The 14,354-nt window shown below is 44.8% G+C and overlaps 1 protein-coding gene across 6 annotated transcripts in view; it reads right to left on the reverse strand.

Annotated features, from left to right (window-relative positions):
* Positions 1 to 2,963: 2,963 nt before the first annotated feature.
* pik3r3b (phosphoinositide-3-kinase, regulatory subunit 3b (gamma)) overlaps positions 2,964 to 14,354 on the reverse strand; it is a 159,290-nt gene continuing 147,899 nt past the window's right edge. For 4 of the 6 annotated variants that reach the window (XM_070908307.1, XM_070908306.1, XM_070908305.1 and 1 more), the window contains 8 exons: positions 7,387 to 7,522; positions 6,750 to 6,848; positions 6,219 to 6,399; positions 5,031 to 5,156; positions 4,595 to 4,914; positions 3,887 to 3,961; positions 3,519 to 3,689; positions 2,964 to 3,162 (listed from right to left, as the gene is read on the reverse strand). In XM_070908307.1, the coding sequence (XP_070764408.1) occupies positions 2,964 to 3,162; positions 3,519 to 3,689; positions 3,887 to 3,961; positions 4,595 to 4,914; positions 5,031 to 5,156; positions 6,219 to 6,399; positions 6,750 to 6,848; positions 7,387 to 7,522 (1,307 nt within the window). The remainder of the gene's footprint in view (positions 3,163 to 3,518; positions 3,690 to 3,886; positions 3,962 to 4,594; positions 4,915 to 5,030; positions 5,157 to 6,218; positions 6,400 to 6,749; positions 6,849 to 7,386; positions 7,523 to 14,354) is intronic. The other 2 variants (XM_070908309.1, XM_070908310.1) reach the window with 2 other exon arrangements.

Consider the following 14,354-nt stretch of genomic DNA (forward strand, 5'->3'; position numbering starts at 1 on the left):
ACATTGAGACGGGGGTATAGATAAACACATGGTGGGTACAACCAAGGTTGTATCATTCACTCACAATGACTCCTCTGCAGCTTCTCAAACAATGGCCCTCTTCCTACAACCTGATACACTCCTTCAGACGTACCTGTGTGTGTGTGTGAGTGTGTGTGTGTGTGTGTGTGTGTGTGTGTGTGTGTGTGTGTGTGTGTGTGTGTGTGTGTGTGTGTGTGTGTGTGTGTGTGTGTGTGTGTGTGTGTGTGTGTGTGGCCCATACACTCTGAGGCAGAGGGAGGGCGGTGCTTTGTCTGACTTTGTAACCAGCGTCGTCTTTTAAAAGTAAAAAGAGTTTCTTGGTAGACGTCCTCTCAAATATTATCCTGTAAAGAACAGAAGAAGGGGCTCGGGTCGAGCCGGTGTGTGTCTCAGTTTTAGAGAAAGGTGGGGGCTAATTGAGAACAGCTGCCTTTGTTTGCCATAAACCAGGGTCAAAAAAAATCCCCCCCGCTTCGCAGCACTGCCAACTTTCGCTTCTTAAAGTAACAGACAATCAGACAGGCAGCGACGGGGCGACTGTCTGGGGACACCAGGTCCCCCCCCCACCCCCGAGACACAACGCCGACCCCGTTAATCTCCTTAGAAATGTCTCCCAAATGGAACGGCCAATGGTTGAGCAGTATCTTCGTGACGACAGCCAATCAGTAGTACAGAATTTCAAATTTCTAGGAAGAATAGAATGCAACTTGGTTGTGTTTGTCTCTTCAGTTTTTCAAGATGGTTTTTATTGTGTGATGCTTCCACTGGTTATAAAGTCGAGCACCGGCAAGAAGTTCGGAGTTCAAAAAAAAAAAAAATCACAAAATAAAAGAGGAAACTAAGCAATCAGACAAACAAATAAAACTGAATTTCACTCCAAAAGCTTCACTGTGCACTTTGATTATCTCTTGGACTTTAGTGCATCTCACTCTCTGCTCGACTGCTGAACTACACAACGCTAGATTGCACGTTCTTTCAAGTTTTCAGTATTTTCTTCTAAAGCCTATGTCTTCAGCTCGGGACATCCCCTCCGTCTACCTCCTCTCTCTGTGTCACACATAAAACATTTTATCAAAGCTTATTATTTCTGAAGGTTTTGTAACAAAAACACAAACAGTCCCAGTTTTTCCTCCCACAGTCGTTAGCATATATTCATGCATCTCTCACTCTTTTTTTTTTTTAAACCACACATAAAAAGGGTTTCAGGTTCACATGGTCAGACTTTTTGTTTCCTTCGTGCTTTCCTTCCAAAGGATGATTTTGGTGAAACTGACCATTTGTGACCTTTTCTTGTCTGGTTTAAGTGTAGCAACATTTGTTACCTCAGCACTCTGGACGGTATGCTGTGATTTGGTCACATAGCGCTTCCTGTGCAAGTGTTTCAATTCCAACATTTCCACAAACTGACCCGACCGGCCGCAGTGTCAGCAGACTTAATGTATGTCCAGCGAAGAAGAGCAGAGTCCGTGGAAATATTGGATTCAAACATTTTATCAGTCCCGGCAGAAAAGCACCTCTGGAGATGAAACTGACAATTACTTTCTCAATCAATCAGTTACTCGTTTGATCTATAAAATGTCACAAATAATGAATAAAAACCCACTGAGATGTCACGTATGCTTAGATTGTGCTGGATTATTACTTAACTATCATATTATTCTTCCATGCATTGACTGACTGATGACTCCAGCTTTAGTTTTAGTACTAGTTAGCTGGGTGAATCACAGCGTAGCGTTCAGAGGGCCGAGGTCACAGATGGGACTCGTTTAAGTGCTTCTTACTCAGCCATCTGTACTTACAGACGGTCCTGTTTCTGTTTACGTACCATTTGGTTTTCCAAAAAGGCTATTTGGTGCACAAGCACGTGGCCCAAAACTCGGTTTTATGTGTGGTCTCAAACACACCATTCGTTTGCTTTTCTTCTCTTCTTTCTCCATTCACAAAAAGAAAGAAAAAACTAAGAAACACACTGGCTGACTCTCTGCCCTCCCCCTTCCCCTCCCTCTCCACACCAACTTTGGTCTCTGGTTCTGATCTGTGACGTTGCCATTTACACATTGGCAAAAAAAAACAAAAAACCCAAAAACTATGTTCCAGCAAAGCAAAAATAATAAAAAAAAAAACCCTCTACAGTTAGTATAAAAGCAAGCCTTTTGTCCTCCTTTCAAAACTACAAAACTGTTTTGTGTCGCTTGTGCCCCCCTCCCTCGACTCCCCCCTCCCCCTAAACCCTTCAGCAGCAGTCTACATGGAGGAACACTTCATAAAATAAGTGTCCGTTGTCTCGTTATGCTACATTATTTTGCTTTTCGTACGGAGAGGGACAGAACAGACACTTGACATCATCTCCTCTTTCATTTACCACAAAGGAAACATCTGACACATGAAAACCAGTCCAGACACAAACAAAAAGGTCGTAATATAATCATCTGAGGCGGAAAAGGAAAACAGGGACACAAACAAACAAAAGTTTAAAATGGGAATGTTTTGTTGTCGTCTTCGTCGTCATTCGTGGTTTTTGAGTTTCTGGTATAAAGTCTGAGCTGGAGTTTAGGTAGCAGCGGGGTCAACCTGAAACTCTGAAGTCTCCTACTCCATTTCCTTCCTTCCTTCCTTCCTTCCTTCAGTCACTTTTTTTTTTCACATTCACAAACATTTAAAACTTCCTTGTGCAAATCAAGCAGTCTTTAGAAAGAATGCCCTCCGAAATTGTTCTTGTAAAAATATATAACTCCAAGGTGGCTGACGTGTGTGTTGCAGCAAGTGTTTAATTTGTTTCTATCTTTATCGGGTCTGGTGTTGGGGTCGCTTTGTATTTCAACCAATCCCCCCTCCCTCCCTCCTTCCTTCCTTCCTTCACTCTCCCCGTTTTTTCCCTTCCCCAAGAGGGGGTTGGTTTGTCGTCCGTGTGGGGGTGTGGCCGGGAGGGGCGGGGGTGGGGTTCATCTGCGTCCGGAGGGCATCTGTGCGTAGACGGGGTATGCGAGGCGCACGTTGAGCGAGTCGTTGTGCTGCACCAGGGAGGTCTGGTGGTAGTGGAGCACCAGGTCCTTCAGGCTGCTGTACAGGTTGTAGGGCTCGGCGAAGCCGAAGCCGCGCGGTGTGCTGTAGATGACGCAGTGCTTCACTTCACCTTCAACGCTGAGGACACACAGAGAAGACGGGTTCAGTCCGGAGTTTACACGATCGCACGTAAAACGCTGTTTCAGTGTGTGAATGTTTTAGAAACGAGCCGCTATGCTTTTCTTGCTCGAAAAGATGTCATGTGCTAATAATTACATTTCCATCCTACTATGTCAAACCAACATACTGACTTACTTCTGTGTCAGTAAGATATACATGTTGTATTTCTGGTGTTTTGAGCAGTGTTACACAGAGCTACCAGTGTGTCAGACTGCTTGATTACACTTGACAGTAATGTTTGAGGCTTCTACACTCAAACCGTATATATTACCGTGTGTGTAATGTAACATCTCAGATGTCTTGTGTGTACTCACACTACAGAGCAGGCGTAGCAGCCCTTTTTGCTGCTTTCCCGGATGAGAAACGCTCCGTCAGGCTTCCCGAGGAGCAGCTCCTCCGACTGCGTCCTGTTCAGGTCCCCGACGAACCAGCTCTTCTCATCGCAGTGAGGCAAGTTCTCGTCCTCCTCACTCACAAAGTAGCCTCTGCACCCACACGTACATTACACAACAAGGGATACGCGGTGAACAGGGAGGACTTCATCACAGAGAGACAGTTTATATTCTCAGTACTTGAAATAAGGACACATTTAATTAACACCAGTTGCTCTGTGCACACAGACATATGTACAGTTACAGCGTTGACCCCATTTTTGTTATGTTCAGCCAAAGCAGAGACTCACTCATCAGTGTTCTCGTTCTTGATTCCCAGCCAGTCGTTAATTCGTTTCTGACGAACTCCTTTGTGATTGAGCCAGCTAGAGAGAGAGAGAGAGAGAGACATTACTACCACTAGGAATCAGTTGAAAAGGCTAATTTCATTTACAACATTGTTTATGGTGCAGTGAACAAGCATGAGACTGAACAGAAATCAAATTAGCGAGCCTCCAACAAATGCCTTCTCAGAATGAGGCCAGCTCTGCTGAAATGCTGTTCCACTTGTTCCTAGAAATAAAGCAGGAAATCTCCAGCTGAACCTTCAGTAAGATGAAGCAGGAGTTTCTCATCGAGCAGCCGGAGTCACGTTTGAGGGCGTAGCACGTACGGGATAGAAACTTTTTGTTTCTTCAGTTGGTGGATTGGTTTAAGAATTTATTCAGCACAGTGACCCAGCTGAAACAAGCCCCGACATTGTTCGAATACACAGCCCGAGTCTCATCCACAGGCGACTGGTAGCTATTCTAGTTTCAACAGAAAGTGTAAATAAACTATATCAACCTCCAGAACTGACTCCAGAAAAACAAGATCATATGAGACGCTTCTTCCCCCACGGACATGGTTCACCAATATATTTCACACTCTGTTTAATAAAGCGAGTGTTCAAACATGGGTTATACACCACTGAATAAACTGAGCGTGTCCTCTGACGTCCTCGAGTCTTCTGTACTTACACTAGATACTGGTCCCTGATCTTGCGGAGCTGTATGAGGTCGGGCTTCAAGCTGTTCATCTTTTTGTCAGTCTCGCGGTTGTCCATGGCTTGTGTCTTCAGGTCCTGCTCCAGCCGCACCTTGCTGTCGTGGATCTCTCCGAGCCGAGACTTGAGCTTCTCGTAGTTCATCATGATCCTCTCGATCTCCTTGTCGTTGCCCTCGCGGCGGAAGCGCTCGATGTAGTCTTTGCTGTAGCGCTCCTGCGTGTGGCACTGCTCCTCGAAGATCTTGATGGTCTCGTTGAAGGCTTCGATGGCCGTCCGCTTCATCTGGATCTCCTGAGGGAGGAGAGAAGAGCAGGTAAGCGAGTGGACAGGATGGGAAACATCAACCTTTTCTGTTAAAACCATAAAAACAACAATACTTCAGTCATAACACACAAGCATGTGCGAACCTGCGACGTCTTGGTGTATTCTTCGTACAGTCTGTCGTACTCTTTGCTCTTCTCCTGGTACTGATTGTGGTATTCCTGCAGCTTCTTCCCCACGGCGTCAATATTATCCTCCTTTACCAGCTGGTCCTGAGGAATCGAGGAGGAGAAATAAAAAGCATTAGAGAGCGAGCGGCGCTCAGAAACTCAAGACAGGATGAAGAAAAAAGAAAAGGGTGCATATGAGAGCCTGAGGCGTGAAAGAACGAAGAGCTATTTGGACGGAGGACAGAGTGCATGTGCATATTTGCTCTCTTCACCCCCGATTCTGCTTAGCGAGGGTGACTCCTGAACAGGCTCGTTAATAAACCACCCACAATGCCCTGGGTGTACGGCGAGGTGCGCACCCTCGGAGATATTGCATCGCTCCGGGTAATGACTCGCCTGGCAAACGAGTGCAGCGAGGGAGGAAGGGAATAAATGCAACAGCGGGTCTTTGACACCGCGGATGTGTGCAATATTTCAGCAAGCAGAGATCTTGCTGCCGCTGCAGTTTGGAGTGGAAACACCCAACACGAGCCACCGGGTACGGAGGAGGTGGGGGTGAGGGGTGGGGGTGAGGGGGTTAGAGGAAACTGGTTGGAAAGGCGTTTCATATGTAATACAAACTGAAAGATTAGTAAGAGGGAGTTTTAACCCCAAGACCAAGAAACAACAAAACATTTAAGGGGAAAAACATTTTTTTCTCCTATTATTTATAACCTATATTCCTAACATTGCTGTCTAAAATATTATTGCATGCTGTAGAATAAAGACAGTGGCTCCACACCTTTTGTGACCCCTCCGATTTATCCTCATCTGACCCCTAATGTTGGGGTCCACTGCATTAAGATTTCCCTCAGCTTAACTTGCATGCTTTTGGCCAAACAGCGAATACCAAGTAACTCAGATTAAAGCTGAACTAGAAAACTGTTCTAGCTTGTTTCAGCCACAGTTCTGCAACATACTGGATGTTTACTGCAGGTAGTTCAACGCCAAAAAACATTCAACTTCTAACTTAAATTCTGCTGTTTAGCTCACATCAACAAGTCCTTGTTTTTCTACAATAAAACTGAGATTAAAATAAGACCCAGGTTGTACGGACCTTTGTTGGATGGGTGTGTGTGTGTGTGTGCAGGTGTAATTATTATATGTATGTTATCTTGTGCTGACCTGCTGGAATCGGGAGATGGGGTACATGAGTTTGACGTCCAGCTTGGTGTTGTACTGAGCCAGAGACTCGTGTCTGTAGTGGCTGATGAGCTCCACCACCGAGCTGAACGTCAGGGGGTCGGAGAAGCCGTACTTCCCGTCCCGATGGTAGATCTTTATCAGCTTGTTGTTGCCCCCTTTCCTGAACACGAAAAGGAAAAAAACAAAAAGAGGATACAGGCGGGAAGATGAGTGCATATCTACACCAAATGAAACCTTTACAGTGAAGATGCTCCTTAATATTCACACTTCAACAGCTTCTAGCTCGGGGCTCGCTTCCCCTTCAAGCACTTTATTTCCAGGGCAGTGGGCAATTTGCTCCAATTTACCAGGATGCTGCGTAGACAAAATACTTCTCAACACATGATTTCCCTCAATCTGCAGTTAACTAGAAGGATGGCTGCATAAAAGTTATCTACCACACCTTCCAGCCTCCATAAATCCCCTTGTAGCTTTAAACACACTCGGGTGCAAACTAAACTAAGACTTTACCTCAGTGTGAGCGTGTAGTCGCCCTGCATTTTGGTAGAAGCGTCCCGAACCAGGAAGGTCCCATCAGGCATGTCTCTGAGCTTATCATTCACCTCCTCCCTGAGGACAAAACAGGACAGAAAAGACAGAAAAAAAACAGTGTTTGAGTTGGTTGAGTGATCTGATACAGATGGTGCAGCCACACACCTCAGAGTAAACAATTCATCAATGATACGACGCAGGGAGGGACTGGACAGACTGGTCCCAGCCACCAGCGCCTCTGGATGAGTGTGTGTGTTAAAGGTGGCAGACTGGCTGTCTGCACGGTAGGTGTGGTTATCATCTGAGTGTGTGTGGATTGTGGCTGAGAGCTAACCTGCACTTAGGAAGGTAAGGCAGTGACTAAGGCCTAAACAGCTAAGACTCATCACTTTTTACAGGTTTACACACAGAAAATTACAGGATTTCTTTTCCCAAACATCAAGAAGTTGTGCTGGGAGACATCCGAGGTAAAGCCCAACTGATACTAGCTAACTTTCATTTTAACGTTATTGGTCGGTAATTGTTCTTTGATGAGGATCTGTGATGAGATACAATCAGCCTGTAGTGTCAGTCACTATCTTCAGACACAGCATGTGTGTGTTTGAGTGTGTGTTACCTGGATATGTCGCCCCAGTACCACTCAGCCTCTTGCAGTGAGCCTCCTGCTCCTCCGTCCTTGGCGTCGTTGCTGCTGCCCCCTCCCACCCCGACCGAGGAGGGCTGCTGGGGCTTCGCTGGCTTTGGAGGAAGAGCTGGAGGAGAGAAAGAGAGAATATGTTACTGTTGAAAAAGAGTTGGTGTACACACACACACACACACACACACACACACACACACACACACACAGTGTAACTTGACCTCAGTCTTTTTGTGTTTTCTACAGTAAACTTCCACCATCCATGACTGCAGATGGAGGCGAAGCTACAAGTTAACGACCGTGTACACAAACAATTACACCAGAAAAAGACAGAGAATTTTTCCCTTCATTTCCAAACATGCACTCGTACTTCATATGCAAATGATAACACAGGAGCTGCATTTATCTCCACACAGATGCAGCCGCGGTGCAGTTGGTGACCGTATTGTTATTAATCACACTGGCAAACAGTGGCATGACAAACACAGCCCATACATCATCACAGTAATTATTCTGTGTGTCGTACACCACGCTCTTGTTTTCATAGAGTTCCTCCTGTCTTTGAACTCATCCTCCCGCTGAGCTGCTGTAGACAAACGTCCTGTTAATATTCTGTAGTTCTTATCACAGCAGATGATGTTAAACATCTGGCAGAAGCTTGATTTTTAGCTTCTTATTGTTTGGTTCACTCAGTACAGCCTAATGGAGGATTGTGTATAGCTAATTATTAAAGCCTCTTGTGTGGCTGTTTGTGTGTAGAAAAACATATCCCTCAAAGTAAGGCGGAGAACATTGTACCATGATCCTATCAAGACCAAAACTATAATTAAAAACAAAAAATCTGCTCTACTGACAGAGTGTGTTTGCTGCCATGCTGTGTGCCAAACAGAGCGAGCCTGAATATGACCCACAATACCAAAACACACACTTATTGGAGCAGTAACCCAGGCACATCTGGATACAGTTTAAGGAACAGCAGTGTAATTACTGGAGAGCTCCTACATCACAAATCAGTTTACACACACACACACACACACACACACACACACACACACAGGACTGATGTGGACGGCGTCCTTTAAAAAGGGGAAAGTACGCTGATGAATGAACCCTGAAATGCCACCGGAGGAGCGCTCTCCTTCAGCAGAGCGGCCGGAGCATCCCGGAAAAAACACTCCGGCCTCATAAATTACCAGACGACACGCACACATGGATGACAGACACAGACAGGGGAATTCCCACAATGCACAGGGAGAGCTGAATAAGGCTGGAGAAATGAGACGCAATATGACTTCTGTGTAGTGCAGTAACATTACTCACTGTCCCAACACACACACACACACACACACACACACACACACACACACACACACACACACACACACACACCTGACTCCTGTTCTGTGTTTACATTCTACAATTTGTAATTAAAGCTGTTTTCACTGTTTTCTTGGCCACTTGGGGGCAGCAGAACGAGCTAAAACACGATCTGACGTGTTATAAAAACTATGATAAAGTTATTACGGTGGAAAAGTTAGCAGACAGCTATTACTTCCACATGTAGCAGACAGAGCAACATCCCCATCAGATTATCATGTGAGTGTTTCTGTCCACCTGCTGGTTCACTCCGCTTTTAGACTAAACTAGCTAGTTTGCATGGTTGAACTGAGGCAATCAGCAAACTAAAAGGCTGCTTCAGAGGACCCAGAAATAGCTAATAAACAACGTGAAGTGTGGTCTACAACTTCTACGTAGGGCCACACAAAGGCTTTGGCCGGCCCTGGATGCTAATGCTCCTCTTTGTTGCCTGACCGATCTGCACCTACTATCTTATAACACGCGTGACAATGTGACACTACAGGTCATTGTGTGTTATGAGCCATGTGACACAGTGGCAGCTCTTCTTCTTCTCTAGTTCTCTTTGTTCTCCTCGCTGCTGTCCTTCTCACTTTTTCCTCTCCCTCACTCTTTCCTCCTTTCTCTCCTTCCCTTTCCTCCCTCCTCTTCCTCGTCACCGCAGCAGTCAGTTCGTCAGTCAGTTACTGCAGCCAAAGCTGTCATTCTGCAGCTGCACTGTTCCCCTCCGTCAGCACTTTATGGGATCACTCACACACACGTGTCCATGTGCGCCTACAAAGATGGACGGAGTGGAAATCCACTTCATATTTGAATAAAATTTAAAAACTTCAGGAAAAAATAAATAAATAAAAGACGTAACAAAGAAAAAGATAATATATTCAAACTTCTCTAACACAACTGAAACACACTGCACTAAGTGTATGTGAAAGTACATGGACCACACAGAAGAAATCTGTCATTTACAATGATATAAAAATGCATAAATACAGCAAATCCACACAGCTAAGGACCTAAAATCAGTGACAAGTTGGTGATTTTACCTGATAAATGACTAAAAGTGATGAATTGATCATTTCTTAAAATTGTCATCATAAAAATGTCATTACTTTTTGCCTATGGCTTCTCATTTCAGCACTATGAGAAACAGCAGGACAATGAACAGGACCAACACACACACACAGACACACACACACACACACACACACACACACACACACACACACAGTCCTTTGTTGCAAAGGTCCATTGGAAACTTGAAGCATTAAATCAAGCAGCGTCAGTGACTTCTGCAGCATCTCCGGAGCCCGACGCTCCGACACACTGATTTACACAACTCTGCTCTTTTCAACATCTGTCCTGAATAAAACAAGTCAAACTTACTGATGACAGTCGTCCTACCAAAGACAACAGGGTCAGAAAATGTCATAAATATGAAAACTGTTCATATTGCTGTAACTGTATTCTTCTAAATCTGAAAAAAAAAATCAGTCACAACTACTGCATACAATTCTGAGAGAGCAAGAAGGACGGTGAACAAAGGCGACCATCAGTGCAGCCTCCCTCCCCTCCTTCCTCCCCCCTCCCCCCTCCCCCTCACCAGACAAAGGAGCAGCGCTCAGCCACACACACACACACACTGCGATATCACTTGTCATCACACATGCAGGCAGAAACCCACCGCTCTCCTGAACAATGACTGTCATCACGGACTGACACACACGCGATAAACACTCACACTTGACAAACACACAAAGCATCAATACGAGCCTCACGTGTGTGTGTGTGTGTGCACACAGCTGATCGGTGGCACAGTCCAATTTCAGGGAAGTACAACAGTGACCGTACACACACCAGTCAAAGTGACTGCACACACTGCAAAAGCAGCGGACAACTCAAACATGTGGCATGAATTAACTGTTCCAAAGACATCTGCGTCTCAGTCGGTTTTATTTCCACAACTTTACATCTGGACAAAGTGAGGAGCTGCAGGTGGTGTGTGTGAGCATCTACAATATGTGGGTGTGTTTCAGCGTCACGGCTGTGAAAGAACACACACACACACACACACACACCTCTCACACATGGAGATGCTCGACAGCGTGAGACTCTTTAGAGACTCAATCCAAGTCCAGATTGCTGCAACATCAAAGCTGCAACGAACTGATTTTACATTTTTGTCAACAAGAAAGAAAATAGTGAAAGTCCCAACTTCCGAGAGCAACATCTTCAAATTTCTATTTTTGAATGAGCAACAGTCTAAAATGTAAAAAATATTAAAGTGACAATATATAAAACAAAGAAAAGCAGCAAATCCTCACATTTGAGAAGCTGGAACCAGAGAGTGTTAAGTGACTTTCTGTGGATCAACTGCATCATCACAGCACTAATTCCAGATGTTGTACAGTACGAAAGCACGCTAAGCAACAGAGAAAGAATGAAGACCAATGCGCACACACACACACACACACACACACACACGTGCTGCAAGAAGAATCAACAGCAACAAAAAAGAAATAAGAGAAAGAAAAACACAAAAAGACCAAATCTGTGCCAGTCGTCTCTTACCGTCCTCAACCATCGCACTCTCAGTTAGCTGCATGCTGCCACTCGTCTCTCAGCTGTTTCCCTCCTCCCTCCTTTCTCTCTCTCTCTCATTCACTCTCCCTCTGTCTGCTCCTCCTCTACCTCCTCCTCCACCGCCACTTCCTCCTCCTCCTCTCAGCTCTATCAGACTGAAGAAAAGAGCGAGCGAGGCTGATCCTAAAAGACAGACGACGCGCTAACAAATCCCCGCATGGAGGCCCGCCCCCTCGGCCAATCGGGACGCAGCGAGGGGGGGAGGGGGACGGACCACACGAGAGAAAGAAAGAAAGAAAGAAAGAAAGGAGTGAGGGGGAGTTACCCAGTGGTATATCCATTCCTTCTGGGACAGCACACACTCACAGCCGCGCAGCATCGAGCGCTAAATCAACAGGTCGTCTCCCACTGAACACAATGCGACTGGCAGCTGAATGTGTGTAAGAGACTCTTTATTCACTCGCTTCAGTCTTTTAAATCCACACTAAATATACTCTGTAATCTAACAGTTAGGTCTTCTATTTTATAATGAATCCATCAGTCTATCAAACGTCCGAGATGATGTCTTCAAATGTCTTGTTTTGTTCGACCAACAGTCCAAAACATATTAAATTGACAATAATATAAAACTGAGAAAAAAAGCAACAAATCTGCACATGTGAGAAGCTGCAACCAAAGAATGTTTTGGTATTTCTGCCTTTTTGCCACAAAATATGAACACACAGCCAAAAACATAAAACAGTGAACAATACTTCAACATTTTCCCCCTGAGAGCTCCACAGCTCCACTCAACATACTGGGATACAGATCAAATCTTCTTTCATGATCGTCACCATCAGATCCTAAGACAAAAACTCCCAACCTAAAGAGAGTGATGAATTGGATAATCATGTCAACAGATCCGTTTCCATGACAACTGAGCAAACTATAACCGCAGATGAAGGCGGCTGAAAGCTCCGGAAGAGGCAAGAAATGGTGTGTTTCCAAGATGAAGAGTGAACTCTGCTCTCCATCACGCTCCATAGTTGGGACCTGGAATGTGCTAAAGGTTGTAAATCCATCACAGTGACCACCATCTCTGTCTTTGACCACTTACTTAATAAAATTGAAAAATCTGTTTCTTCGGTGGAATTGTCCCTCTGCAGGTGAGTGCAGTCATGCAGAAAAACCTATCATAAGCTGGTCCTCATTTCATACCAATGTGGGGCTGGTTGATAGATCACAATATTTTTCCAACGTATGTCACAATAAGGCAAATTACATTTCAAAATATTTCAACTGACTTTCAAAGCAGTGACAAAAAAAACCCCCTTATGACTCATTTCATTTGGCTCTAAATCATTAATTTGGAGAACAGAATTTTGTAAAACAACATAAAATGATCATGTCGTCATGACAGGATTCCGCTGATTACTCAGCTAACGGCACAAAAGGCGGATCTGCTGGTTTTATTGTTGTCAAAGTTACATTACTGCGCTGCATGCTAATGCAGTGTACGGTGCAGATAGCAGCTAAAATCAAATACAGACCTGGTGTAAACTGAAGAGCCACATGAGAGCAGGTTTCAAGCCCGTGCAAGTTGATTTTCATGCTACAGAAACGGTGTGCAGCACACGGGAGCAAAGACATGCAAAGAACTATAGTGTGGTCCTTTAACAATAACGTCCCGGTGATTTTCCATCGAAAGACAAGACTCATCGTTCACCCCACACACACACACACACACACACACACAAAGTTGCCAGTGGAAACGCAGGCTTTGCCCTCCCCTGGGGGGGCAGTGGCGCTCCAGCTGTGCTAATCACCCCGCACACAAAGGCAACACACACACACACACACACACTCGCCTTTACACACAGATACACACACTATAACTGTCACTGAAGCTTTCACGTTTCAATTCCATGTAATAAATATTCTAATGAACATCTGTGGGACCCTTGTCTTCTATTCTCCCCCCGTCTCTCCTCGACCCTTCATCATCCCTCCTTCCTTCTCTGTCGTTCCTCACACTTTCCCTCCTCTTTCAGCCTCTTTGCCTCTGTAGCTCTCTGGATTACATGTCAGGTACGTTAGGACCAAAGACAAAGACACGCATACACGCTCCGCATAGGACGAGACAAAGACAAGCTGAGAGTCGGTAATATCTGTGCCCAAACACAGAGATGCAGAGAGGTTTAAGCTGGTCATGTGATTGATGACAGGATGAGCTCATTCAGGCAACTAGGTGAGACACACACACACACACACACACACACCAAAAAGACCTACAACACTGTACAACACACGGCTGTATGAGCTACAGAAAAACTCCCTCTGCTTTGTCAAGAAGCTTGAATCAACCTTGATTTTGCAGAAGTCTAAAATTCTGTCACTATTCATTATTATTATTCACTGCTTGGAATGAGAACAAATGGCAAAGTTTTTTTTCTTATCATTTCTATTTTACAGCAATGACAATGACATATTTTATGCATGAATGAACGAACGGCTCTGGATGCTACGAAAGCCAAGGTCCAGTGGCAGTTAAGTGTGTGAGTCACCAGCAAAGAGTCAGTGTGTTTCATTTACATCCCGACGCATTGAGGAGCACTGTCCATTCACTCGCCTGTAGCTCCGACACAATGCTTCTCACACGGAGAGAGAAAGATAATCAGTTCCTCTCTCGTTCAGCTAGAAGGACGCTTTAACTTTAAATGAGCAGAAAGAGGCAGGAGAGATCGCACCAGTCCACTTCACTTGGACTTCAATATGCCTCAAATGAAAGAATCCACATTGCACTTCAGGATACAAACGCAATTTTTGATATTTCTCTCATACTCTCCGACACAAACTTCACACGGGGAGAAAATACATCCGGAATATAGTTTAAATCAATATGATCTAAAAGGTTGAAATATTCAGATGAGCATCTGAACCTACAGGAGTATATTTTTTGTTGCATTATGTCTGCAACATGCCAAAGATAAGACATGATGCTGCACTTTATGGTGGCTGCAGAATGTACAGCA

This window comes from Enoplosus armatus, chromosome 7 (assembly GCF_043641665.1).
Source record: "Enoplosus armatus isolate fEnoArm2 chromosome 7, fEnoArm2.hap1, whole genome shotgun sequence".
Classification (NCBI taxonomy): Eukaryota; Metazoa; Chordata; class Actinopteri; order Centrarchiformes; family Enoplosidae; genus Enoplosus; species Enoplosus armatus.